Genomic DNA, 25929 nt, shown 5'->3' on the forward strand with positions numbered 1-25929 from the left:
CACCCTCCCTCCCATCTCCTCCTTTGCAAGTCTATAGCCCCTATTTGTAGCATTGCTGCAGCTTCTGATTAGGCTTTTCAGAGAGAAGCCAGAGGAGCACTGTGGGGCAAGAGGGGCAAAGTGCCAATTGCTTGCCATTCTTATCAACATGGCCATTGGAAGTTGCCATTTCCATGTCACTCAGGACTCCCCTGTGCTCTGCAACACCTGTATAAGTAGCCCCTCCCCAAAACATTCTTTGTGAACTCCCTGGGTTCCCCTCTTCTTGAAGATCCTAATAACCCAAACAGCTAAATTGCTCTTAAATGCAGTATCAGGCCCTTATTTCACTCTCTCATCCCGGGTTAATCCCATGGGCTACTAGCCACCCATGGCTGTCACGGGTCAGGAGCCCTCCTGGTTGAACCAGCTGTGGTTACAAGACCAGGTGAACCAAGAGAGGAATTTTCTGGGCAATATACTACCAGAGGCTGGCAGGGTAGGTGCACAGTGCCTCACAGCCTCTTGCGCACAAAACTGAGGTTCCCTAAGTAAAGGGGAAGCCATGTGGGAGCCTCTGGAGACAGGTTTGAGAAACTGGACAGAGGGTGATCCATTAGAGCCAGACTAGGTATCCAGGAGGAGGAGTGGGCAGTGGACACAAGGAGGCCTGTTTGGGATTGCAGAAGCGTTGGTACCTGTTAGCCACCCAGTTAGATAGTTACTTCCAACACATGGCTAGAAATATGGATCTAGTGCTTGGATGAGAGATGAAGGCCAGAGTACAAATAGGAGCACCGTCGGCACTTGGCTGAAATGATGAGTGGAGGGGAGCACACAGAGTAGGACTGAGGAGGGAAGGGGAGGGAAAGCTGAGGATGCAACTGGTGACACCATCTTTCAAGTGATTCAGGAAGCTGGCCCGGCACAGAATGGGGAGAAGGGGAAGTAGGTGAGAACAGGGCTTAATCTTCCTGAACCTGACCCAGTGTCTCGAGAGGGAAGAGAAAAACAACTATCGTTTGGGGTATTCTGAAGATAAGTGAAATAATACAACAACATAATGCACCTAGAAAGTGCCTCATACATAGCAGGTTAACCTCATTACATTAAATAACACACAGGTCCAAGCTCAGGAAAAGCAGAGGCTTTCACTCACTCACTCCTGAAGGCACCACAGAGACAGCTGGGCCTCAGGAAGATCTAAATGGATGACTTCTTCCATATCCAGATGTAGGAATAGAATAAACCACCTAGGAAATGGGCCACAGCCCTGTCATCCAAAAGGAGAGTTGATAATCTGTACATCTTAAGACATCAGAGAAAACTATCAGGATCAACAATTTATCTTAAGCTAGAGATCATTTTTATGGTTGTTTCTGTCATTACTTTTGCATATAACACCAGGCTCTATTTAAGGTCATATGTGGCATTTAGGTATAAAATAATGTCACATCTTTTTACCCAAATGATAGATTTCTAAAAGAGATGGGCAGTTTTCCTTAAATTCAACATCTCTGAATATCCCACCATACTTTAGAATGCTCTTAAAAACCTCTCAGGTACTTTCTGGACAGTCTCAAGTGATTTACTAAGTTCTCACCTCTCTTAAATTGGCATTAACCACTTTGACACTGGGTAAACCTTACCTTTGTTCATAAATTTGCACAAAACTATTGACAGTCATCAGGAAGACAGCCATCCTAACAGCGTGACTAAGACACGCAGCCACATACAACTCACAGTGATTTCTTAGCAGCATCTGCTGGTGGGAACCATAAACACCCAGATTTGAAAAGGAAATTATTTTAGTTATGGCAAGCTGTCTATATACTCACTAGGAAAAGTCTAGCACCTCAGAAAGATTGTATTATTTTTTGTTGTTGTTGAATGAGGAGAAAAAAAGGAAAATGGCTCACGTTTAAATGGATGGTTCTTAAGATGTAAGCATTTGAAAAATAAATACACCAACGTGCACTGTCAACAGTGTGCAAACGTGTGAAGTGGGGCCCACAAAAAGAATAGAAAGACAGTGACTTATCCTTTTTATTATTGTGCTATTCTCTGTATTATTAAAATAAATATTAGACACTTATTTTTCTCTTGGAAAACACTTTTTTATTTGCATCTGCTACTCATGAATAGCAAAACATCATCTAAAGCCGAAATTTTGTGGAGTTCCATGGGAAATATTGATCAAACCAAGGCTGTCCAATGGGATAACATACGTGTAAGGTTATGTCTGCATACTGATAATTTTCTCCACACAATGTCACATTCATGTATCAATTTTTTCCTACAGAACAACCTTTAACACAGTTTTTAAAAGGAAATAAGCTCTTAGCAAATAGAAACAGGTAAGTATTAAAGTGATAGTGTCATATGAACTATGAATCCACTAAATTCATGTAAACACAAATTCTGCTACCAAAAACCAGGCTTTACTGGGATCAAATTTGAGAACATGAGATCCTGGGAGGTGCTTTAAAAAATTTCACATCTAGAGGCGCCTGGGTGGCTCAACAAGTTAAGCATCTGCCTTTGTCTCACGTCATGATCCCAGGGTCCTGAGCTTGAGCTCCACAGCAGTCTCCCTGCTCAGCGGGTGACTGCTTCTCCCTCTCCCTCTGCCCCTACCACCCCCAACTCATGTATATGCTCTATCTCAAATAAATCCTTTTTAAAAATTTTCCCATCTGATATTTCTGAAATTCCATTATTCAAACTTGTTTGAATCATGAAGATTTTTCAGTTCTTTAAGCAACTTTTTAAAGCTAATATTTTTCTTTATGTGGTGTAACACCTGAAAACACTGAAATTAACAACTCCACAATAAGAAACAAGGAACAAACAGAAATAACTGAGGAATAGAGGGTCAAACCCTGTAGAATATTATCAGGCATCAGCCCCGGGGTGGGGGGTAAGCTGCCCTCTCTCTTTTGGTGTCCAACCTGAGGGACCTTAATAATCAGTTTCTAGTTTCCAAATGCCCAAAAAGAAATTCCCTTCAGCCCACTTCTTCTGGGACACATTCTTTCTATTGACAAGGCTGTGTTGGTTAGATTGTCAGAGTCAAGTTTTGTGGACAAACAGCTACACTGTTCACTGGGAAAGACAGAAATTCTTAGCTTGTTTATCCTAGAGCACAGGGCATTACAGCAGGAGACAACAATAGTCAATATCACTCACCCACCTGCCTCCTTGAGTCAAACAGGAGCACAGACATTAGAGAAGTCTGAAAATTACTAAGGGCTTTAAAAGCATTGAATTGGAATTATTGTAGAGAATTTCCCTAATATGGGAAAGGGAACAAGCATCAAAACCCAGGAGGCGCAGAGAACCCCCCCTCAAAATCAATAAGAATAGGTCCACACCCCATCATCTAATAGTAAAACTTACAAGTCTTAGTGACAAAGAGAATATCCTGAAAGCAGCTCAGGACAAGAAGTCTGTAACATACAATGGTAAAAAAATTAGATTGGCGGCAGACTTATCCACAGAGACCTGGCAGGTCAGAAAGAACCGGCATGGTATATTCAGAGCACTAAGTGAGAAAAACATGCAGTCAAGAATACTATATCCAACTAGGTTATCATTGAAAACAAGAGAAATAAAAAGCTTCGAGGACAAACAAAAACTAAAAGAGTTTGTAAACACCAAACCAGCTCTACAGGAAACATTGAAAGGGGTCCTCTAAGCAAGCAGAGAGCCTAAAAGTAGTATATCAGAAAGGAACAGAGACAATATACAGTAACAGTCACCTTATAGGCAATACAACGGCACTAAATTCATATCTTTCAATAGTTACCCTGAATGTAAATGGGTTAATGCCCCAATCAAAAGACACGGTATCAGAATGGATCAAAAAACAAAACCCATCAATATGCTGTCTAAAGAAACTCATATTAGACCCAAATACAATCCCAGATTTAAAGTGAGGGGGTGGAAAACAACTTACCATGCTAATGGACACCAAAAGAAAGCTGGGGTGGCAATCCTTATATCAGATAAATTAGATTTTAAGCCAAAGACTATAATAAGAGATGAAGAAGGACACTTTATCATACTCAAAGGGTCTGTCCAACAAGAAGATCCAACAATTTTAAATATCTATGCCCCTAACATGGTAACAACCAATTACATAAACCAATTAATAACAAAATCAAAGAAACTCATTGACAATAATACAATAATAGTAGGGGACTTTAACACCCACCTCACTGAAATGGACAGATCATCCAAGCAAAAGATCAACAAGGAAATAAAGGCCTTAAATGACACACTGGACCAGATGGACATCACAGATATATTCAGATCATTCCATCCCAAAGCAACAGAATACACATTCTTCTCTAGTGCGCATGAACATTCTCCAGAATAGATCATACCCTGGGTCACAAATCAGGTCTCAACTGGTACCAAAAGACTGAAATCATCCCCTGCATATTTTCAGACCACAATGCTCTGAAGCTAGAACTCAATCACACGGGGAAATTTGTAAAGAACCCAAATACATGGAGGCTAAAGACCATCCAACTAATGAATGAATGGGTCAAACAGGAAATTAAAGAAGAATTGAAAAAATTCATGGAAACAAGTGATAGTGAAAACACAATGGTTCAAAATCTGTGGGACACAACAAAGGCAGTCCTGAGAGGAAAATATAGAGTGATACAAGCCTTTCTCAAGAAACAAGAAAGGCCTGAAGTACACAATCTAACCCTACACCTAAAGGAGCTGGAAAAAGAACAACAAAGAAAGCCTAAACCCTGCAGGAGAAGAGAAATCATAAAGATCAGAGCAGAAATCAATGAAATAGAAACAAACAAAAAAGATAGAACAAATCAACAAAACTAGGAGCTCATTTTTGAAGGTATTAATAAGATTGATAAACCCCTGGCCAGACTGATCAAAAAGAAAAGGACCCAAATAAATAAAATCATGAATGAAAGAGGAGAGATCACAACCAACACCAAAGAAATACAAACAATTATAAGAACATATTATGAGCAACTCTACGCCAGCAAATCTGACAATCTGGAAGAAATGGATGCATTCCTAGAGACATAAAAACTACAACTGAACCAGGATGAAATAGAAAACCTGAACAGACCCATAACCAGTAAGGAGATTGAAGGAGTCATCAAAAATCTCCCAAAAACAAGAGCCCAGGGCCAGATGGCTTCCCAGGGGTATTCTTCCAAGCATTTAAAGAAGAATTAATTCCTATTCTCCTGACACTGTTCCAAAAAAAATGGAAATGTAAGGAAAACATCCAACCTCATTTTATGAGGCCAGCATTACCTTGATCCCAAAACCAGACAAAGACCCCATGAAAAAAGAGAATTACAGAACAATATCCTTGATGAACACAGTTGCGAAAATTCTCACCACAATACTAGCCAATAGGATCCAACAGTACATTAAAAGGATTATTCACCACGATCAAGTGGGATTTATTCCAGGGCTGCAAGGTTGGTTTGACATCCACAAATCAATCAATGTGATACAATACATTAATAAAAGAAAGAAAGAACAAGAACCATATGATACTCTCAATAGATGCTGAAAAAGCATTTGACAAAGTACAGCATCCCTTCCTGATCAAAATTCTTTAAAGTGTAGGGATAGAGGGTACATACCTCAATATCATCAAAGCCATCTATGAAAAACCACAGTGAATATCATTCTCAATTGAGAAAAACAGCTTTTCCGCTAAGGTCAGGAACATGGCAGGGATGTCCATTATCACCACTGCTATTCAACATAGTACTAGAAGTCCTAGCCTCAGCAATCAGACAACAAAAGGAAATTAAAGGCATCCAAATCGTCAAAGAAGAAGTCAAACTATCACTCTTCACAGATGATATGATACTATATGTGGAAAACCCACAAGACTCCACTCCAAAACTGCTAGAACTTGTACAGGAATTCAGTAAAGTATCAGGATATAAAAATTAATGCACAGAAATCAGTTGCATTTCTCTACACCAACAAGACAGAAGAAAGAGAAATTAAGGAGTCAATCCCATTTACAATTGCTCCCAAAACTATAAGATACCTAGGAATAAACCTAACCAAAGAGACTAAGAATCTATACTCAGAAAACTATAAAATACTCATGAAAGAAATTGAGGAAGACAGAAAGAAATGGGAAAATGTTCCATGCTCCTGGATTGGAAGAATAAATATTGTGAAAATGTCTATGCTACCTAAAGCAATCTACACATTTAATGCAATTCCTATCAAAGTACCATCCATTTTTTTCAAAGAAATGGAACAAATAATCCTAAAATTTATATGGAACCAGAAAAGACCTCGAACAGCCAAAGGAATGTTGAAAAAGAAAGCCAAAGTTGGTGGCATCACAATTCCGGACGTCAAGCTCTATTACAAAGCTATCATCATCAAGACAGCATGGTACTGCCACAAAAACAGACACATAGATCAATGGAACAGAAAAGAGAGCCCAGAAATAGACCCTCAACTCTATGGTCAACTCATCTTCGACAAAGCAGGAAAGAATGTCCAATGGAAAAAAGACAGTCTGTTCAACAAATGGTGTTGGGAAAATTGGACAGCCACATGCCAGAAAAATGAAATTGGACCATTTCCTTACACCACACACAAAAATAGACTCAAAATGGATGAAGGACCTCAATGTGAGAAAGGAATCCATCAAAATCCTCGAGGAGAACACAGGCAGCAACCTCTTCGACCTCAGCCGCAGCAACATCTTCCTAGGAACATCGCCAAAGGCAGGGGAAGCAAGGGCAAAAATGAACTATTGGGATTTTATCAAGATCAAAAGCTTTTGCACAGTAAAGGAAACAGTCAACAAAACCAAAAGACAACTGACAGAATGGGAGAAGATATTTGCAAATGACATATCGGATAAAGGGCTAGTGTCCAAAATCTATAAAGAATTTAGCAAACTCAACACCCAAAGAACAAATAATCCAATCAAGAAATGTGCAGAAGACATGAACAGACATTTCTGCAAAGAAGACATCCAGATGGCCAACAGACACATGGAAAAAGTGTTCCATATCACTCGGCATCGGGGAAATACAAATCAAAACCACAATGAGATATCACCTCACACCAGTCAGAATGGCTAAAATTAACAAGTCAGGAAATGACAGATGCTGGCGAGGATGGGGAGAAAAGGGGAACCCTCCTACACTGTTGGTGGGAATGCAAGCTGGTGCAACCACTCTGGAAAACAGCATGGCAGTTCCTCAAAATGTTGAAAATAGAATTACCCTAAGACCCAGCAATTGCACTACTGGGTATTTACCCTAAAGATACAAACATAGTGATCTGAAGGGGCACATGCACCCAAATGTTTATAGCAGCAATGTCTACAATAGCCAAACTATGGAAAGAACCTAGATATCCATCAACAGACGAATAGATAAAGAAGATGTGGTATATATACACAATGGAATACTATGCAGCCATCAAAAGAAATGAAATCTTGCCATTTGCGACGACATGGATGGAACTAGAGGGTATCATGCTTAGCGAAATAAGTCAATTGGAAAAAGACAACTATCATATGATCTCCCTGATATGAGGGAGAGGAGATGCAACATGGGGGGGTTAAGGGAGGGTATGTGCTATGGTGAGTGCTGTGAAGTGTGTAAACCTGGTGATTCACAGACCTGTACCCCTGGGGATAAAAATATGTTTATAAAAAATTAAATAAATAAGTAAATACATAAATAAATGAAGATGTGGTGTGTATATATACAATGGAATACTATGCAGCCATCAATAGAAATGAAATCTTGCCATTTGCGACAATGTGGATGGAACTAGAGGGTATTATGCTGAGTGAAATAAATCAATCAGAGAAAGAAAATTATCATATGATATCCCTGATATGAGGAAGTTGATAGGCAAAGTTGGGGGGGGTTTGGGGGTAGGGAAGGAAAAAATGAAACAAGATGGGATCAGGAGGAAGACAAACTGTAAGAGACTCTTAATCTCACAAAACAAACTTAGGGTTGCCGGGGGAAGAGGGGGTAGGGAAAGGGTTGAATTAAGGTTGAATTATGGACACTGGGGAAGGTATGTGCTATGGTTAGGGCTGTGGTGTGTGTAAACCTGGTGATTCATAGACCTGTACTCTTGGGGCTAATAATACCTTTTATGTTCATAAAAAATTAAAAAAAAAAAAAAAAAAAAGCATTGGATTGCTAAGAGGGCACCAGACTCAGCAACTATGTTTAAGCCAATGCTACTGAAATGTCTAGGACCAGAAGTTTCTTGTTTTTGTTACCTGAATGAATCAGGCAATTTGGGTGAGGTGATAGTGGATATAATTCTGAGGCCCGCACTCATCCAGCACTGCCTGGGGTGGGGGTACAGGGAGGGTGTTTTCCTTAATTATGGGCTTATTTAACAAGCTCATCTGGCTCTCACACTAAGCGTAGACTTTGTCAGCAATAAAGGTGACATTTTGGCCTCCAGCTGTCAGTTTTACTTTTCAGTTTCTTTCAGAACTCAGGCGAGGAAACTAGGGGCTATTTATTAGCCCCTGAAAATTTTTAACTGGCTAGAAACACTGAGAAATAACACAGAGAATGGATGACGCAGACCAAAGAACTCATGGTGAGGTTTTGTGGGACCAGGGGCATGGACCTCAGAATGTGACTTTCCCCTCCCTCCCTCCTTTATTAACTTGTTAAAGTATTACAGAAAATGCTGTAAATGCATAGCCTAACAAATTTTCACAAAACAGTGGCACCCATGTAACCAACACCAAGATCAAGAAACTTACCAGGGCCCAGAATGCCCCTTCGGGCCTTTGGTTACCACTCCTCGCCAGGAATGACCATTATTTGGACTTCCAGCTATACAGATTTGACACAGGTGGGTGTAATGGCTTGGTGGCTGGGTATCTTGTGAGGTGTTTTCAGTTGTGCACTTGGCTTTGCACTTCTTGACTTGGCAGAATTCAAGGTTTAGGGCACCTGCTGCTTTGACCTTGTGGATGACAGCTACTTGTAGTTAAGAGAGGCAGGAATTTAAGCAAAGGCCAGAAGTCTCACTTGGGTCTCACTGCACTATAATCAAAGCACGGCTGAGTTCCCTCTGGAGGCTCCAGCAGAGAATCCGTCCCCTGCCTTTTCCAGCTTCTGGAGGCCCCTGTGTTCCTGCCTGTGGCCTCTTCCTCCCTCATCAGAGCCAATGGTCCTTCCCTCTGACCCTTCCTCTGAATACAACCAGGAAAGGCTCTCAGCTCTAAGGAACTTAATGATTACACTGGGCCCACTCTGACAATCCAGGCCCATCTCAAGGCTGTAGCATCAGTTACATCTAAGGTCTTTTTTTGCCAGGGAAGTCTACAGCTTCCTGGGTTCAGAGCATTAGGGCACAGACATCTTCAGTGGTCAGGGAGAGGGGAGTGCTGCCCTACTTAGCACCCAAAGAGTAGTGAAAGAACACGCTCCTCCTTAAATGTCGATAGGATTCTTGGGTGAAGCTATCTCCACCTAAACTTTATGAGGATCTTAATTATGGGTTACTCATTATTATGAGATTTTCTATTAATTTTTATCAGTAAGTTATTTTTTAAATGAATTTATCATTTCTTCTGTATTTTCAAATTTATTTATGACATTTTTTTTAAAAGATTTTTATTTATTTGACAGAGAGATCACAAGCAGGCAGAGAGGCAGGCAGAGAGAGAGGAGGAAGCAGGCTCCCTGCCGAGCAGAGAGCCCGATGCGGGGCTCGATCCCAGGTCCCTGGGATCATGACCTGAGCCGAAGGCAGCGGCTTAACCCACTGAGCCACCCAGGCGCCCCTATTTATGACATTTTAAAGTCTAACAGGATCTGTATAGTGACATTTTCTTATTTTATTCCCGTTGCTTCTGCCTTCTAACTTTTAAAGAAAAAATATCAGGCTTATTAGAGGTATATGAAAATTTTCCACCACTCCAAGAGGGTTGGTGTGACTCTGAAGTCAGTCTGCCCCCCTCCCTCTCAGCAGGCCTGATAACTACAGCTCATTTCTGTCCCTGTTTTGCTTTGACAAAAATGTTGCACAAATGGAGTCATACAGCCATTTGTGTCTGGCTTAGCATAATACTTTGGGATTTACTCACATGTCTACATGTATCAGTGTGCTCCTTTTCATTGTATAATGAACCACAATTTGTTCATTACATCCATCAGTTAATGGACATTTGGGTTGTTACCAGTTAGGCGGATTATGGAAAAAGCTAAACGTTTCAGTATAGGTCTTTGTATGAGCAAATATTTTCGTTAATCTTGAATACATCTTTTAGGACTAGAATTGCTGGCTTGTAAAACATGGCAGGCAGACCCATGTACCTAGATCGCAATCTCTGGAACCTTTGAATGTTAGGTTACATGGCAAAGGGTAACTAAGGGTAACTAAGGTTGCTAGCCAGCAGATACAGAGATGTTGCTAGTGGGCCCCATACAATCACTAGGGTCTCTGAAAGTTGGAAGAGGGAGGGAAGAGGTAAGGTCAGACTAAAGCCATGTAAGGATTCAACTCACCACTGCTGACTTTGAAGATGGGGTAAGTAATCATGAGCCAAGTAATGTAGGTAGCTTCTAGAAGCAGAAAAAGGTAGAGGATTCTCCCCTAGGGCTTCTAGAAGGCACAATGCCCTGGCCATACCTGGACTTTAATCATAGGAGACCCATGTCAGCCTTCTGGTCTCCAAAACTGTAATACTGTGTTTTTTAAAGCCACTAAATTTGTGGCAATTTGTTATGGCAGCTGTAGAAAACTAAGACATACGGTGAGCAAATGGGAAACTGCTAGACTTCCTGAAATGGCTGAACCATTTTGCTTCCCACCAGCAATGTTCACCACTCTATGTTCACCATTTCACAACTTCCCCCCACTTTTTTTTGGTAATGTCAGGTTTATTGTTGTTTTCAACTTTAGCCATGCTATGCCCCTTTCCTTTCTTCTTGGTCATTCTTTCCATGGTTTTTAAATTTTAATAATCTTTTAAAAATGTAAGAACTTTTGTGTTTTTTTTCCCTATTTCATTAATTCCCGTTTTCATCTTTATTATTTACTCTGGGTTTAGTTTATTATTTTTTTCCCAACTTCTTGAGATGAATGCATATACCACTGGTCTTCAGCCTTTTCCCCTATACTAGCCTTCAGGATTATAAATTTTGACTCTAAGAATGGCTTACCTGCTTCTCACAAGTTATTATAATATTTTCGTTATCATTCAGCTCAAAATATATTTTTTAAAGATTTTATTTATTTATTTGACAGAGATCACAAGTAGGCAGAGAGACAGGAGGGAAGCAGCCTCCCTGCTGAACATAGGGCCTGATGCGGGGCTTGATCCCAAAACCCTGAGATCATGACCTGAGCCGAAGGCAGAGGCTTTAACCCACTGAGCCACCCAGGCGCCCCTCAAAATATTTTTCTAATTTCCTTTTTGATTTATTCTCTGACCAATGGGTTACTTAGAAGTGCATTTCTTAGTTTCCAAACATGAGAAATTTTTATTGCTAATTTCTATCTTAATTATAATATGATCAGGAAACACAGTCCACATGATATAACTCCTTTAGAAGGTACTCAGGTTCACTTTGTAGTCAAATGTCCTACTCAGTTCTCATAAATGTTCCTGGTGGGCCTGAAAGCAGTGCGTGTTCTGTGATTTGGAGTATACTGCTCTGTAACTGTCCACCAGGCCAATGCAGTTGAATGTTTTCTTCAAGGCTCCCATATCTGTACCATTAGTCTGCTTAGTCTATCATATATAAAAGGTGTGTGAAAATCTCCCACTGAGTATAGATTTACATACTTCTCCATGTATTCTCATCATTTTTGCTTTAAATATGCTAAGGCTGTTATGTACATACAAATTTGGAGTAGTTATATAATCTCATATTTGAAAAGTCTATTTCCATCTCTAACAATGCTTTTGCCTTAAAGTTTTAATACATAGAAAATATAGCTACACATTAGCTTTTGGCTAGTCTGCATGATGTACCTTTTCCTATCTTTGGTCTGTTAGGACAGGAAGTTTCAGACTTCTCTTGTCAAATGTTTATAACTGATTTTTAAAGACTTTCTAATCTAAAAAAAATTACAGCATGTAATCCATGTAATTACTTATTTATTTGGGTCTAAATCTACCATATTAGCTAAATGTTTTCCAGTTGTCGAACTTGTTTTATTTCCTTTATTTGCTCTTGGATCATCATTTATTGGACTTCTGGCTTGAAAGGCACGTACTTTACCATGTGTATGTGCACTCCAAGTCTCATGTTATGGGTTGACTGGGACTCTCAGTTAATACAAGAACCTTAGATTACTCAATTTATCACCCTCCCCCAATTTATATGACACTCTAGTCTTGTATTTTAGTTCTCCCTGTATCTCCATCTCCACAAGAAATTTTTTGGTAGTCATTATTCATTTTGATTTATCCAATGGTAAATGGTTACCATTTCCATTAAAATGTATACCTATCAGCATATGTATTTTTTTTAAACACTACTTATTTATTCTATTGCACAATGTATAAAAAGTGCTTGTCTGGACTGCAGTCTTTCTACTGAGTCAGCCAGCTTGGGCCAGTTCCAGCTCCTCCAGTACATCTTTCCTGTGAGCCCTGGAGGAGTATCTGACCATGTGAGGTCAACTCTTTCCATGGCTCCTGCTGCCCACAGGACTGGGTTTATATACAAACTCTTTCTTGATCTGTCCCCTACCTAATTCTAAAATCTCATCCTTAACTTATGTTCCACATTTCCCCTACACTCTTCACTCAGTGATTTTCTAGAGTACCCAGATTTTATCAAAAACATGCTATTCTCCATTTGTGTCTTTGAAAAACTGTAAAAAGAAAAGATAATTTAACCAGTTCCAATTCTTCAAGGCCCAGTCACTTCCCTGGATGTTTTCTTGTGCTCAGTGGGTGGAGGCTGAGGCCTTCTGAGAGTATTCCATGCCTAAATCTGCTCTTTTGTTACTGAGAGCAGACTGATTCTGGTTGTTCCATGAGGGCAGGACTAGCCTTAACCATGTGTATCCCCATTTCATAGCCCAATAAGAAAATGGGGCCTAAATGGAATTCATCCTCCAAAAGGAGATTATACTCCCCATAATGCAACTCTTTCCCTCTGTGTTGTTCTGAAGCTGAAATCATAGTCTATGTGAAAGTGCTTTAAAAATCGGGTAAGTATGTAAAGATTAATGGCTGGTAGTGAGTGGTAACTATTTCACATACTCTATGGAAAAAACATTTAAACAAACATGTCTAGCTTTATTTTGTTCCCAGGAAATTTGTTAGTTAAGTATCAGTGGATCATAACTTACTTACCTTGTAACCTTGTGCCTGAATAGTGAAAAATAAATCAGCTTTGTAAGGAGAAACATTATAAATTATAAGTTGTAATTATACAAATTGCTATAAAAATATAATTGTTCTAAAAATTTTGTTCTTTGAAGGATAACTCTTTTAAACTAAAATCTTACCTGGAATCCCAAATATATAAAATCACATTGTGATTGAAGAACATGTGGTGAGTCTTTCTCATAGCAGAGTCACTAGAAGCACAAGATGATCGCCCCTCTGCTAAGTTCAGAGTTTTGGGCAGGTTTCCATAATCTCTTCAACTAGAGAACTGAATAACTTTGTTTTAGCATACCAATAACCAATCTGGCATTTAAAAGTAACTTTATTAAAGCTGAGGATAGCTATTTAATACAGTTTGATATAATAAATCTACAGATAACCACCACTCACATCACATAATTCAGCTTCTGGATTACACTCTCCTCTGCTAAACACCTCAGCGCTGTGGCAGTGGCTGGGCTCTGTACAATAGGCTACCTGCCCTCATGGACTCACAGGCTCTTGTGCTTCCACATCCCAGAACTTGGGGATTACTGAACAAGAGAAGAAAGTTCAGAGCTTTTTCTGTGATATTTATAACTTACTTTACTAAAGTTTTAAAAGGCTAAGAGACATTGTGGAATTTACATTTGTGAATGTAAAACTGGAATTTAAGGTGTTTGTCCAGATAAAATTGTACTATGAACTGAAAGTTTTATTTGCAACTTTTACAGCTTCATGAAAAAATACACTGCTCAGAATCCAACACTGGCTAAGTAAAACATTTTGATTTCTGAACAATACTGGTAATACATACCTCTGTCTTAAAATAAACAAGAACATGATTAAATGAAAGAATTTTGATAATGTTTAAGATGACAGTTTGCAAAAGAAAAGATAAAGTAGGGGCGCCTGGGTGGCTCAGTGGGTTAAGCCTCTGCCTTCGGCTCAGGTCATGATCTCAGGGTCCTGGATCGAGCCCCTCATCGGGCTCTCTGCTCAGCCGGGAGCCTGCTTCCCTCTCTCTGCCTGCCTCTCTGCTACTTGTGATCTCTCTCTCTGTCAAATAAATAAATTAAATCTTTAAAAAAAAAAAAAGATAAAGTAATTTAACCACATTTAGTAAGTATGTAGATATATATTTTATTTGTCAAGAGTAAATGTCAATTTTATTTAGGATATTCAAGTAAAAAAATGAAAAATTATATACCAGTGACTGTTAAGAAAAAGTTAAAAGACATTAAATTGTCCTAAGAATACTACAAAGGCACTGAATCCAAATATCCCCTTATATATGAATTACCTAAATTTTCATATCTTTAATATTCAGTTGCTCACAATTATGGTCTTAAAAAATATTTGTAATAAGATGATTCCACCTTATGATTTTTTCCCCTGGAAGAGAGTTTTAAACAACAAGTATGTAAAACATTCTAATGAAATACAGTGGCAATACCTCAGGTTCAAAGGTACTCATCACTAGAAAAGGGATTTATACCTACATATTTTTACCTTAAAACACAACTTGTTTCATCACAACAATACATCAACCACAGTAAGGCACACTGAAGCATGGATGGCCATGTTACATAATTGATACAAATCTTATGATCATGTTACCAACTGGATAATGATATCAAAAATTAAGAAGTTCTATAAAACTATCAAAAGGGTAGAGCTTCAGGTGGGTACTACGTTTTAAAACACATTTCCCAAAATTTACCTTTATTATGTACAAAAAAGGAGTCATCTTGGAATATAAATACAATCAGATAACCATATAATGAATGACTTCTGGTATTTTCAGCGGCACTGACGCTTTGTGGTACAATGCATGTAAGTGACAATAAATGGGCAACAGGAGAAATTATTAGATTCCTCACAAACCAGCAACTTGAAAACTTCTAACAGCGAATATAAAGTGATATCATCCACTGTGGTTTATGCATTAACCTTATACTTAAGAATATCTTCCATAAATGGCAATAACTACAGCCATTTGCCAGATATAGAATAACTGATACAGCAAATAAAAACAGCAAGAAAATCAAAGCATACTTCTAACATTTTAATAACTTTTGCTGTGATGACCTTCTGTGATCTGGAACCTTTGTTTTACATAAATTGGAGCTGGAAAGAGAAGAAAAACCTTTTGATTGGTACAACAAAAAACCATATAGGAAATAAAATTACTAGAATCATTAGTTTTACAAGCTTTTACAGAAAGAGCAACATACATCTAATATACTACAGGATACCTTTGGAAAGAAAAATAAAAAAACACCAAACTGTATTTCTTAAATATGAATTCTTTTGAGCGCTCAAAAATTATGGGCTTGGCCCTGACTTTATAAACAAGAGCACATGCTAATAATGGTTTTTAAGTGAAGCAGGGCAACAATTTTTACAAAGCAAATGTAAACTGTCTTTCATATATGGAATAAACTTGGGAATCCAATTTTAGTAACACTGGAATTAGATTAAGGTGAAAGGATAAGAACAGGTAAAAGGTCCCTAAGCTTTATATTTCAAAGCATATCTTAAAGCCATAATAAATTATAGTTTATCTTTTGAAATTCAATGATTATGGCTATAAAAGTCATATTCATTCTTTTGACAAGTAACTGTATGCCCACTATTACAGCAGGCTCTGTTTATTATTATTATTATTACTACAGGCTCTGGGGATGGATGCATCAATGAACAAAACAAAGATCCATGCCCATGTAGAACTTATACTGCAAGATTAGATGTGAGAATTCATTCCTTCTCTTTTCCCCACAAACCATAAAACCCTCAGTTAAACCTACCAAGACTCTGTGGATTCACTTTTCCATAGTTCAAAAATAGAAAGCTGCCATGGGCCAACATTATGCTCTCCTAATTATTTTGAAGTTAAATTACAGTATTCTGAAAATGCTGGGTTTGAAATAAGATGTGATGACAAAATTAAACCATAAATGTTGCTCTGTGAGGAAAAAAAGGAAAGCTGGATGCTGCCAAAACAGAGGTAGCTAGAGTAAATTAAGGCAAAGAGTCACCAAGAAGCACTCTCAAAAGAACCAGTCAATGCTGAATTTCAAGAACAAACAGGCAAAATGACAAGGATACTTTAAGTGGGAGAAATAAAGGACATAAAGTATAGAAAAGGGAAAAAAAAACTTATTTTCTAAAATTTTGGTAACTTTGATTTTAACACATACCCCAAACCTATAAGCCTTGAGATTATCATCCAAATGCTACTCATGGCCGCCCCATTGTACGGGGACCCTCTCTACCTTCCTCTGCATCTTTACGTCCACCATTGGTTTCACAAGCTCTGACATCAAAGCACAGGAGTTCGAATCGATAGCCTGGTTCCCTTATTAAAATAAAAATTCTCACAAAATCATCATCAGTAGAATTTGTTAAAAAAGATAAACTAAATTCTTCTTATCAAATATTATTTTACTTCTATGATTCCCCCCAAAAGTATATAGCTTCCATTTACACATGAAATTTAACATAACAGTAGTTCAGCAGTTATTAGATGTGTGCTAGAAACACAACCTAGACAATGAAATTAGGGCAGATATTTTTCCCCTCAGGTAACTGAGCCTTCTTATATTCTGATGTATTTTGTTCATTCATTCTTATGCTCATTTTGGCAAATATTTACTGAACATCTCATATATGCCAGATGCTCTTCTAGATGCTAGGGAAATAGTGAACAAGAGGAACAGGTCTCTGCTCTCAAGGAGCTGACATTTTAGTTGCCAGAGGCTGATAATAAATAAGGAAACGGACTGTAATAAGCATAAGATCAAATAGGGAATGAAACAGAAAGTAATGGGGGAGAGGACCTCCAGAGTGGAGGAGATCGATTTGGAGATAGCTTACTTCTTACGGTCCTTGTCCTTCTTCAGGTTGCTGCCTGATGCCAGGTAGGACTGGTTCTGGTATATCTCCGAGGTAGCTTTCTTTTTTGAAAAAGCTATTATTTCTTCTTCCAAGAGTCTTCTTTTCTCTTCAAGCTTCATTCTCTCTTCTTGGTGAACTCTTTTAAGGTGCTCAAATTTGGCCTGTAGCTGTGAAACAAAGGTGCAATTCCCATCAATGACACAGTGTGGCAGCACACACACAAGAATGTTCTCCAGCTTAGCAACAATTGCTAACACTAACCTACACAGTAATCTACAAATTTTCCTGATGTCTCAAAAGTTCATGCTTTAAGTAAAAATGTACATATGAGACTGCCTTGGTCAAAAATGAACTACTGGGACTTCATTAAGATCAAAAGCTTTTGCACAGCAAAGGAAACAGTCAACAAAACCAAAAGCCAGCTGACAGAATGGGAGAAGATATTACCAAATGACATATCAGATAAAGGGCTAGTATTCAAAATCTGTAAAGAACTTACCAAACTCAACACCCAAAGAACAAATAATCCAATTAAGAAATAGACGCTCCCTGGTGGTCTAGTGGTTAGGATTCGGCGCGCTCTCTCTCCCAATTAAGAAACAGGCAGAAAATTGCACCACTGGTATTTACCCCGAATATACAGATGTAGTGAAAAGAAGGGTCATCTGTACCCCAATGTTCATAGCAGCAATGGCCACAGTCGCCAAACTGTGGAAAGAGCCAAGATGCCCTTCAACAGATGAATAGATAAAGAAATATGCTCCATATATACAATGGAGTATTATGTCTCCATCAAAAAGGATGAATACCCAACTTTTGTATCAACATGGACAGGACTGGAGGAGATTATGCTGAGTGAAATAACTCAAGCAGAGAGAGTCAATTATCATATGGTTTCATTTACTTGTGGAACATTAAGAAATAACATGCAGGACAGTAGGAGAAAGAAAGGAAAAGTGAAGGGGGGTAAATCACAGGAGGGATGAACCATGAGAGGCGGTGGACTCTGAGAAACAGGGTTTTGGAGGGGAGGGGGCTATGGGGTTGGGTGAGCCTGGTGGTGGGTATTAAGGAGGGCACATATAGCATGGAGCACTGGATGGGGTGCATAAACAATGAATCTTGGAATGCTGATAAAAATAATAAAATTGTAATATTAAAAGACAAAAAAAAATGAAGAAATGGGCAGAAGACATGAACAGACATTTCTGCAAAGAAGACATCCAGATGGCCAACAGACACACAAAAAAGTGCTCCACATCACTCGGCATCAGGGAAATACAAATCAAAACCACAATGAGATACCACCTCACACCAGTCAGAATGGCTAAAATTAACAAGTCAGGAAATACAGATGTTGGCAAGGATGAGGAGAAAGGGGAACCCTCCTACTCTGTTGGTGGGAATGCAAGCTGGTGCAGCCACTCTGGAAAACAGCAGGGAGGTTCCTCAAAAAGTTGAAAACAGAGCTACCCTATGGTCCAGCATTCACAATACTGGGTATTTACCCTAAAGATACAAATGCAGTGATCCAAAGGGGCATGTGCACCCTAATGTTTATAGAAGCAATGTCCACAATAGCCAAACTATGGAAAGAACCTAGATGAATGGATAAAGAAGACGTGGTGTATATATACACAATGGAATACTATGCAGCCATCAAAAGAAATGAAATCTTGCCATTTGCGACGACGTGGATGGAACTAGAGGGTATTATGCTGAGTGAAATAAGTTAATTGAAGAAAGACAAATACATGATCTCTCTGATATGAGGAATTTGAGAGGCAGGGCAGGGGGTTGTGGAGGGTAGGGAAGGAAAAAAATGAAACAAGATGGGATCAGGAGGGAGACAAACCATAAAAGGCTCTTGATCTCACAAAACAAACTTAGGGTTGCTGGGGGGTGGTGGGATAGAGAGAGGGTGGCTGGGTTATGGACATTGGGGAGGGTATGTGCTATAGTGAGTATTGTGAAGTGTGTAAGCCTGATGACTCACAGACCTGTACCCCTGGGGCAAATAATACATTATATGTTAATTAAAAAATGAAAGAAACTGCCTTGGTAGCTTTTTTATTTTTTTAAAGATTTTACTTATGTGACAGAGAGAGTGAGAGAGCACAAGCAAGGGGAGCAGCAAAGAAAGGTGGAGAAGATTGATCCCAGGACCCTAGGATCATGATCTGAGATGAAGATAGACCGCCTAACTGACTGAGCCACCTAGGCGCCCCAGTAACTTTAATTTTAAATGCGTTCCCATCCAAAAAGTGCATGAACAAAAAAATAAAAATCGAAAAACCTGTTTTTAAAACATTTGACCTTTTCTTAGAATTTTTATTTTCTTGCTCTGTATTTTCCCCCCTCTGCAAATAAACTTTCTAAAATCCATGTTTAATAAAAGGGACACAAATCACAAAATCAAGTTATCAAAAAAACACCTTATTTTCTAAATAAAGTTATCAAATGTAGTGAAACGGTAAAAAGTTACATTGGTAAACCTATCTGAAAAGTGTTAATTATCAATTTAAATCAAGATCCTTAAAAATCTATTACATTTTAATACAGCCATTCACCTTCTTGAAATCTAAAGTAAATCAAGAAATCCTAAACTTGAGGCACCTGGGTGGCTCAGTGGGTTAAAGCCTCTGCCTTCAGTTCAGGTCATGATCCCAGGGTCCTGGAATCGAGGTCCACATCGTGCTCTCTGCTTGGCAGGGAGCCTGCTTCTCCCTCTCTCTCTGCTTCCCTCTCTGCCTGCTTGTGATCTCTGTCTGTCAAATAAACAAATAAAATCTTAAAAAAAAAAAAAAATCCTGAACTGAATGGTTTTTTTCATAAAAATACTCACTGTAGTAGAATTTACACCATAATGTGAAAAAATAGCCTGTGTCTAATGAAGTAAAAAAATAAATGTATGCTAAGTACACTCAATGCAGTTATTAAAGTGAGTCCATGAAAAGTTTTAACTTTACAAAGTGAAATTTCCCTAGGGACTTGAGCAGATTCCACCTGAATCAGCTGTGTGCCTTGCCTGCCAAGAACACAAGTACAACATCTAGAATCTAGATCAAAAAGGGCAACTTCTAAAATTTTCTAATCTAAAAAACAAACAAACAAAAATTCTCTAATCTAATTATATTAATTTAAGTATTTTCAGTTCTGGGAAGCATTCATATAAAAAAGTAGAACTTGGAGCACCTGGGTGGCTCAGGCAGTTAAGCATCCAACTTCAGCTCAGGTCATGATCTTGGGATCCTCTGATCAGGCCTCACCTCAGGTGAGGCAGTCAGTGGGGAGTCTGCATCTCCCTCTGCCCCTACCTGCCCATATGCACATAGGCACTCCCTCTCTCTCACAAATAAATAAAAAAAAATCTTTTTTAAAAAAGTAGGACCTGGTTTCTAGAAAAGATGGCCCACCGAAGAAATGTTTTGCTAAAAATCAGAGGTTGAGGGTAGAAACTGAAGAGCTAAACTCCATCCTAATAAAAATTAACTGTTCCAAATCTGGAAGAAGTCATGCTGTACACCAGTACAGCCTGACAGGAGATGTATTTAAATGGAGAGAGAAAAGAACTGAAACAGATTCAGTAATACTCTTCTACCCTAAGATTCTTTTATTGCCATCTTGAGGATGGCATTTCAGAGAAGCATCTGTTCCTTAGTATCTACTTATTTATATAGTTCCTGCTTTTGCAAAAAGCTACATAAGTGTGTGTGTGTGTGTGTGTGTGTGTGTGTGTGTATGTGTGTGTTTAAAGGGTGGGGTACATCTGGCTGTCTTTCAAATCAGTGGTATAAATAAGAGAGTCACAACTGAGTATGTGTGCATCTCCTATAAATGCGGGAGAGCAGCTAAGTAAACCCAGGGAAGAGGATATAGAAGTGGATTTATATATATTAATAAAGAATCTCTGATTACTTAAATGGAGGCTGCATACTCTATATGCATAGTTAAATCTTGAAAGGTTATAGGGTACTTCATATATCATTCATAAGGTTGACTAAAAATTGCAGAAATACTATAAAGAGAAAAATGTTTTAAAAAGCGAGGTGGGGGGCGCGCCTGGGTGGCTCAGTGGGTTAAAGCCTCTGCCTTCAGCTCAGGTCATCATCAGGTCCTGAGATCGAGCCCCGAATCAGGCTCTATGCTCCTCCGAGAGCCTGCTTCCTCCTCTCTCTCTGCCTGCCTCTCTGCCTACTTGTGATCTCTGTATGTCAAATAAATAAATAAAATCATAACAAAAAAAAAGTGGGGGGGAGGTGGGGTAGGGGGCACCTGGGCAGCTCAGATGGTTAAGCATCTGCCTTTGGCTCAGGTCATGATCGTCAGGTCCTGGGATTGAGCCCTGCATCGGGCTCCCAGCTCACGGGGGAGTCTATTTCTCTTTCTCTGCTTCTCTCTCTCTCTGTCTCTCCCCCTCCTTGTGCTCTCTCTCTCAAATGAATAAATAAAATCATTAAAAATAAAATATTTTAAAAAATAAATAAAAGGGGAGGAGGGGGTAGGTGTAACTACTATTCACATCAGAAGGAGTTCACAATATTTGATAGCAACAGTCTATACCATATACAAGACTCACTCATGGTTCCACTATTCACAACATTAAGGATTTAATTCAAACATATTTTCAAATACTCAGAAGTAGTGTTTAGAAAAGATAAAGCAGTGTACCATACTGGTGATATTGTCTTAAGGGCATTGGTGAGAAGTTAGCAACAGCACAGAGGTCTTCTGTTTTTCTGACCTTGACTCTTAAATATTTAATGATACTGACTTCAGAATAAAAAAACTGGTCATGAAGTACCTTGTAATATTAATAAAAGAGGACTGGAATCTACTGCCACTAATGCTATATAATTAAAAGTTTAGAACTCTCGTGAGAACTTTGGTTGTTGATGCCTTAGGTTTACATTAACTTCATTTTTTACACTTCACAAAAAAGCACTTGAACCATAAAAATAAAAGTCTACAAAGGATCTGCTGACAAATAGTCTTTCTCTTTTCCTTTCAACAATTTTGCTACCCTGAATTTTTAATTTCCTTTTAAATAAAATATTCTTACGTGGGATTTTAAAAATTAAAAACTCAACTAAAAATCACTTATACATCTTTTCTCCTCACTGGAGAAACTAAAAATCATGATACGTGAGTGAGAAACTCTTAAATAAAAAGAGTTTTACTCTACTACCATCTTAAGGATGAATCTACTGGGGCGCCTGGGTGACTCAGTGGGTTAAAGCCTCTGCCTTTGGCTAGGGTCATGGTCCCAGGGTCCTGGGATCAAGCCCCGAATCGGGCTCTCTGCTCAGCAGGGAGCCTGCTTCCCTGCCTCTCTCTGTCAAATAAATAAATAAAATCTTAAAAAAAAAAAAAAAAAGATGAATCTACTAATAGAAAAAAAAAATTAGCATCCTTATTTCCTACTCATCACAACTCTTACCTCAATATTTGTATTTAAAAATAACAGGGCTCCTGGGTAGCTCAGTGGGTTAAAGCCTCTGCTGTCAGTTTGGGTCATGATCCCAGGGTCCTGGGATTGAGCCTGCTTCCTCCTCTCTCTCTCTCAGCCTGCCTCTCCACCTACTTGTGATCTCTGTCTGTCAAATGAATAAGTAAAATCTTAAAATAAAAAAATAAAAAAAAAATTAAAATAACTCAAAACTAGAGGACTATTCTCCAATATAAGAGACTAAACAAAGATAATACCCAAATGTGACATGAGACCTATAACTAAATTCCAGTTCAAACACAAAAGTAAAAAAATCACCAAAAAAAACCCCAAAAACAAAACAAATCAACAATAAAAGGCCATCTCTGAACAACTAGGGAAGTGTGAATGCCTACTGGAGATCAGGTGAGATTATGGCACTCCTATTAATTTTCTTAGGTGTAATACTCGTACAATGGTTATGGAGGAAAACGTGCCTGAGCTTCAGAGATGCAAACTGAAGGGTATTGGGATAAAGTGTCATGATGTCTACAACCAGCTTTCAGATGACCAGGTAAAAACATCCTCTCCTCAGATGCATAAACACACACATATAAAATACAGATGGCAAATTCCCTTTTGAGCTTATCCTTTTTGACCGTCATCTTGAATATGGCCATTTCACTTAAAAGTAGCCACTGTGGTTATGTCTACAGAAAAGAGTTTAACCCAAATATAAAATTATTGCTTGAAGAACTAGAAGCACACAGAATTATGGAAATTAACTGTGATGTTTATGTGTATGCAAGCGCACATGTATACCAAGACTATCCAAAGGTCATATGACCACCTGACTCATCTAGAAAGCCTGACTTCAAACTCAAAGAACTACTTAACTGCTTTCATAGTTATCCATTTCATAGCAAGCATCAACTCCAACAACTCTCAATAACTCCCAAGAAAGGCTTTATCAAGCCACAGCGAAAACATTTCTGGATCAAACTTAAGGCATTTAAAACCCTTATTAGTAACCTAGGCCAGTGTAAAAGTCCTTGGTGAACCACTTCTTATGGAAGACTATTTACGCAAAAAGGCCAAAATTGAAGTCTGTACTCAAAGACTATGTGTTAAAATAACTACTTTTTAATGAACAAGAAGTAATCTCCAAAAGCACCTCAGCTAAATTCTTGAGCTAAATCTCCCCAGTAGGATACTTAAAAAACAAATGTAGATCACATCAAACCAGCATACTTGCCTCTCTTTCAGCTTCTTTCAATATGGCTTCTTTCTCCTTTACTCGCTGCACAAACATCTGCTTCATTTCTTCTTCCTTCCTCTGACGTTCTCCATAAAATTCATGTCTTTTAGCTTCATAGGTCTCTTGAAGACTAAAAAGTTATTTATGGTACTCTCATATTAAAAAATGATGTAGGAAACTTCTAAACACTCAAACTTCTCTGGTTAAGCCTTATACTATAATAACAATTACCAATCCCCTCTTACACAGAGTAACCTGAAACATGACATTTCCTACAGCATGAAACATAAAAAGCCACAGATGCCACAGCTATAGAATACCAGATTTCTGAAATCTCTGATTTATCAAGTCCTTCTCAAGAAGTATTCTCATATTACCCCAAATGAATTCCTCTTTCAGTCTTTGGAAACCCTGAAGTCTTGAAGTCATTCTTGACTCTTCCCTTACCTTATCTCTGTAGCTGATCACCAAGGTCTGAGAGTTCAGTCTGTGACCTTGACATCATTTTAATCCCATCTTCTGATTTCTACAGATATTGTTACAGCCCAACTCAAACTTGGTGATTTTTTGGCCTTCACTATTATAAATTAATATCCTAACTGATCTCTGGGCTTTTAGTTCCTTTTTCTTTCACTTTCTTACTTCTTGCCACTCCTAAGATTTTCCAGAAAAATGCACAGACCTCATTATCTTTTTTTCCACAGCATTAGTTATCTATAGAATATGGTACCACCTCTTTTGAATAGCACTTAAGAAACTTTTGAATCTGGTCTAATTTTACCTTTCCAGATTCGTCTCTTACCAAACAAATCTAATCCTCCTAAGGTTCCAGACATACCAACCTAGTCACTGTTCCAATAACTGGAAAAATAAATCTTCTAAGTACAGAATTCTAGAAGTAAAAGGAGAATTAGAGTAAGAAATGTTATGCAACAGCTGTTATGGCCGACTGTGCGGGGTATGTGTAGCAGGTGTTTTGAAGAGGCAAAGATCCTAAACATTATCTTTAAAAGCAAAATGTACAAACTGCCCTAGATAACCACATTACTGCCCCAGATCTTAAGGAAACATTTACCAGGCTTTTTATTTTTCTATGTTTGTTTTGTTCTTATTTTAAAGAAGCCTCTATATCAGGCTACTTTCATCGTTTTCAGAAACCTCACTACAATTCATTGATCCTACACTGGACTGATAGTCTTTAATGACAAACGACTTATATAATGTTTTGAATTCATACCAAATGTAAGTTTAAAAAAGTTCTCATTATCTGTGTATATAAACACTTGAGTTGCTTAAAAGGAAAATAAATCTACCTGGCAAAGAGAAAAGACCTAATATTTGTTGAATAGCTGCTCCCAACAAGATACCTTCCTGGAATCCTTTATCTACCTAATTCCCATAGCACCCAAGCAGAACAAGTACTAATACTCTGTTTTACAGATAAGAAAACTAAAGCTCAGAGAGGTAAAGTAATCAAAGCAATATAGTTGTAAGTAAAAAGCTAGAATTTGAACCAGGTCAGATTTTTGTTTTATCAAAAGATTAAAGGGGCACCTGGGTGGCTCAGTGGCTCTGTCTTCAGCTCAGGTCATGATCCCAGGGGGCCTGGGGATTGAGCCCTGCATTTGGCTCTCTGCTCATCAGGGAGCCTGCTTCCCCCTCTCTCTCTCTGCCTGCCTCTCTGCCTACTTGTGATTTCTGTCTGTCAAATAAACAAATAAAATCTTTAAAAAAAAAAAATTAAAAAATCATGTTACTTCTCCTGCATATTTTCTGTCATGTCACAAGGTTTTTCAGTTTGACAACCAGAAGTAAATTTTAAGTAAAATCAATTCTAAGTAAAGAAACCTGCACTATCTTTCAAAAGGTGGTAAAGAAACTCCTAGAAGATTTGTAAGGGAACAATTTACATAGTGTTATAAAACTAATGCAACTACTATTTACTATTATGGATTTATTCATTAAATGAAAATGAAAAGTTTTTTTGCTATTTTAGTAAAA

At 38.4% G+C, this 25929-nt stretch overlaps 1 protein-coding gene and 1 long non-coding RNA gene across 3 annotated transcripts in view; both read right to left on the reverse strand.

Moving 5' to 3' along the window:
* Positions 1-287: 287 nt before the first annotated feature.
* LOC125108860 (uncharacterized) lies at positions 288-14241 on the reverse strand. Its single transcript, XR_007130026.1, has 3 exons — positions 14043-14241; positions 13633-13639; positions 288-298 (listed from the first exon to the last, which is right to left on the reverse strand). It is a non-coding gene; the product is annotated as an uncharacterized LOC125108860 (long non-coding RNA).
* A 1156-nt stretch (positions 14242-15397) lies between these two features.
* Positions 15398-25929, reverse strand: part of SEPTIN10 (septin 10) — a 67081-nt gene continuing 56549 nt past the window's right edge. Inside the window, exons 9-11 of one of the 2 annotated variants that reach the window (XM_047745220.1) lie at positions 23926-24058; positions 17222-17409; positions 15398-15472 (exon numbers count right to left, since the gene is read on the reverse strand). In XM_047745220.1, the coding sequence (XP_047601176.1) occupies positions 15403-15472; positions 17222-17409; positions 23926-24058 (391 nt within the window). In that variant the 3' untranslated portion in view covers positions 15398-15402. Of the gene's footprint in view, positions 16704-17221; positions 17410-23925; positions 24059-25929 lie in introns of both variants that reach the window. The other variant, XM_047745219.1, reaches the window with a different exon arrangement.

Source organism: Lutra lutra, chromosome 9 (genome assembly GCF_902655055.1).
Source record: "Lutra lutra chromosome 9, mLutLut1.2, whole genome shotgun sequence".
In the NCBI taxonomy this organism is placed as follows: domain Eukaryota; kingdom Metazoa; phylum Chordata; class Mammalia; order Carnivora; family Mustelidae; genus Lutra; species Lutra lutra.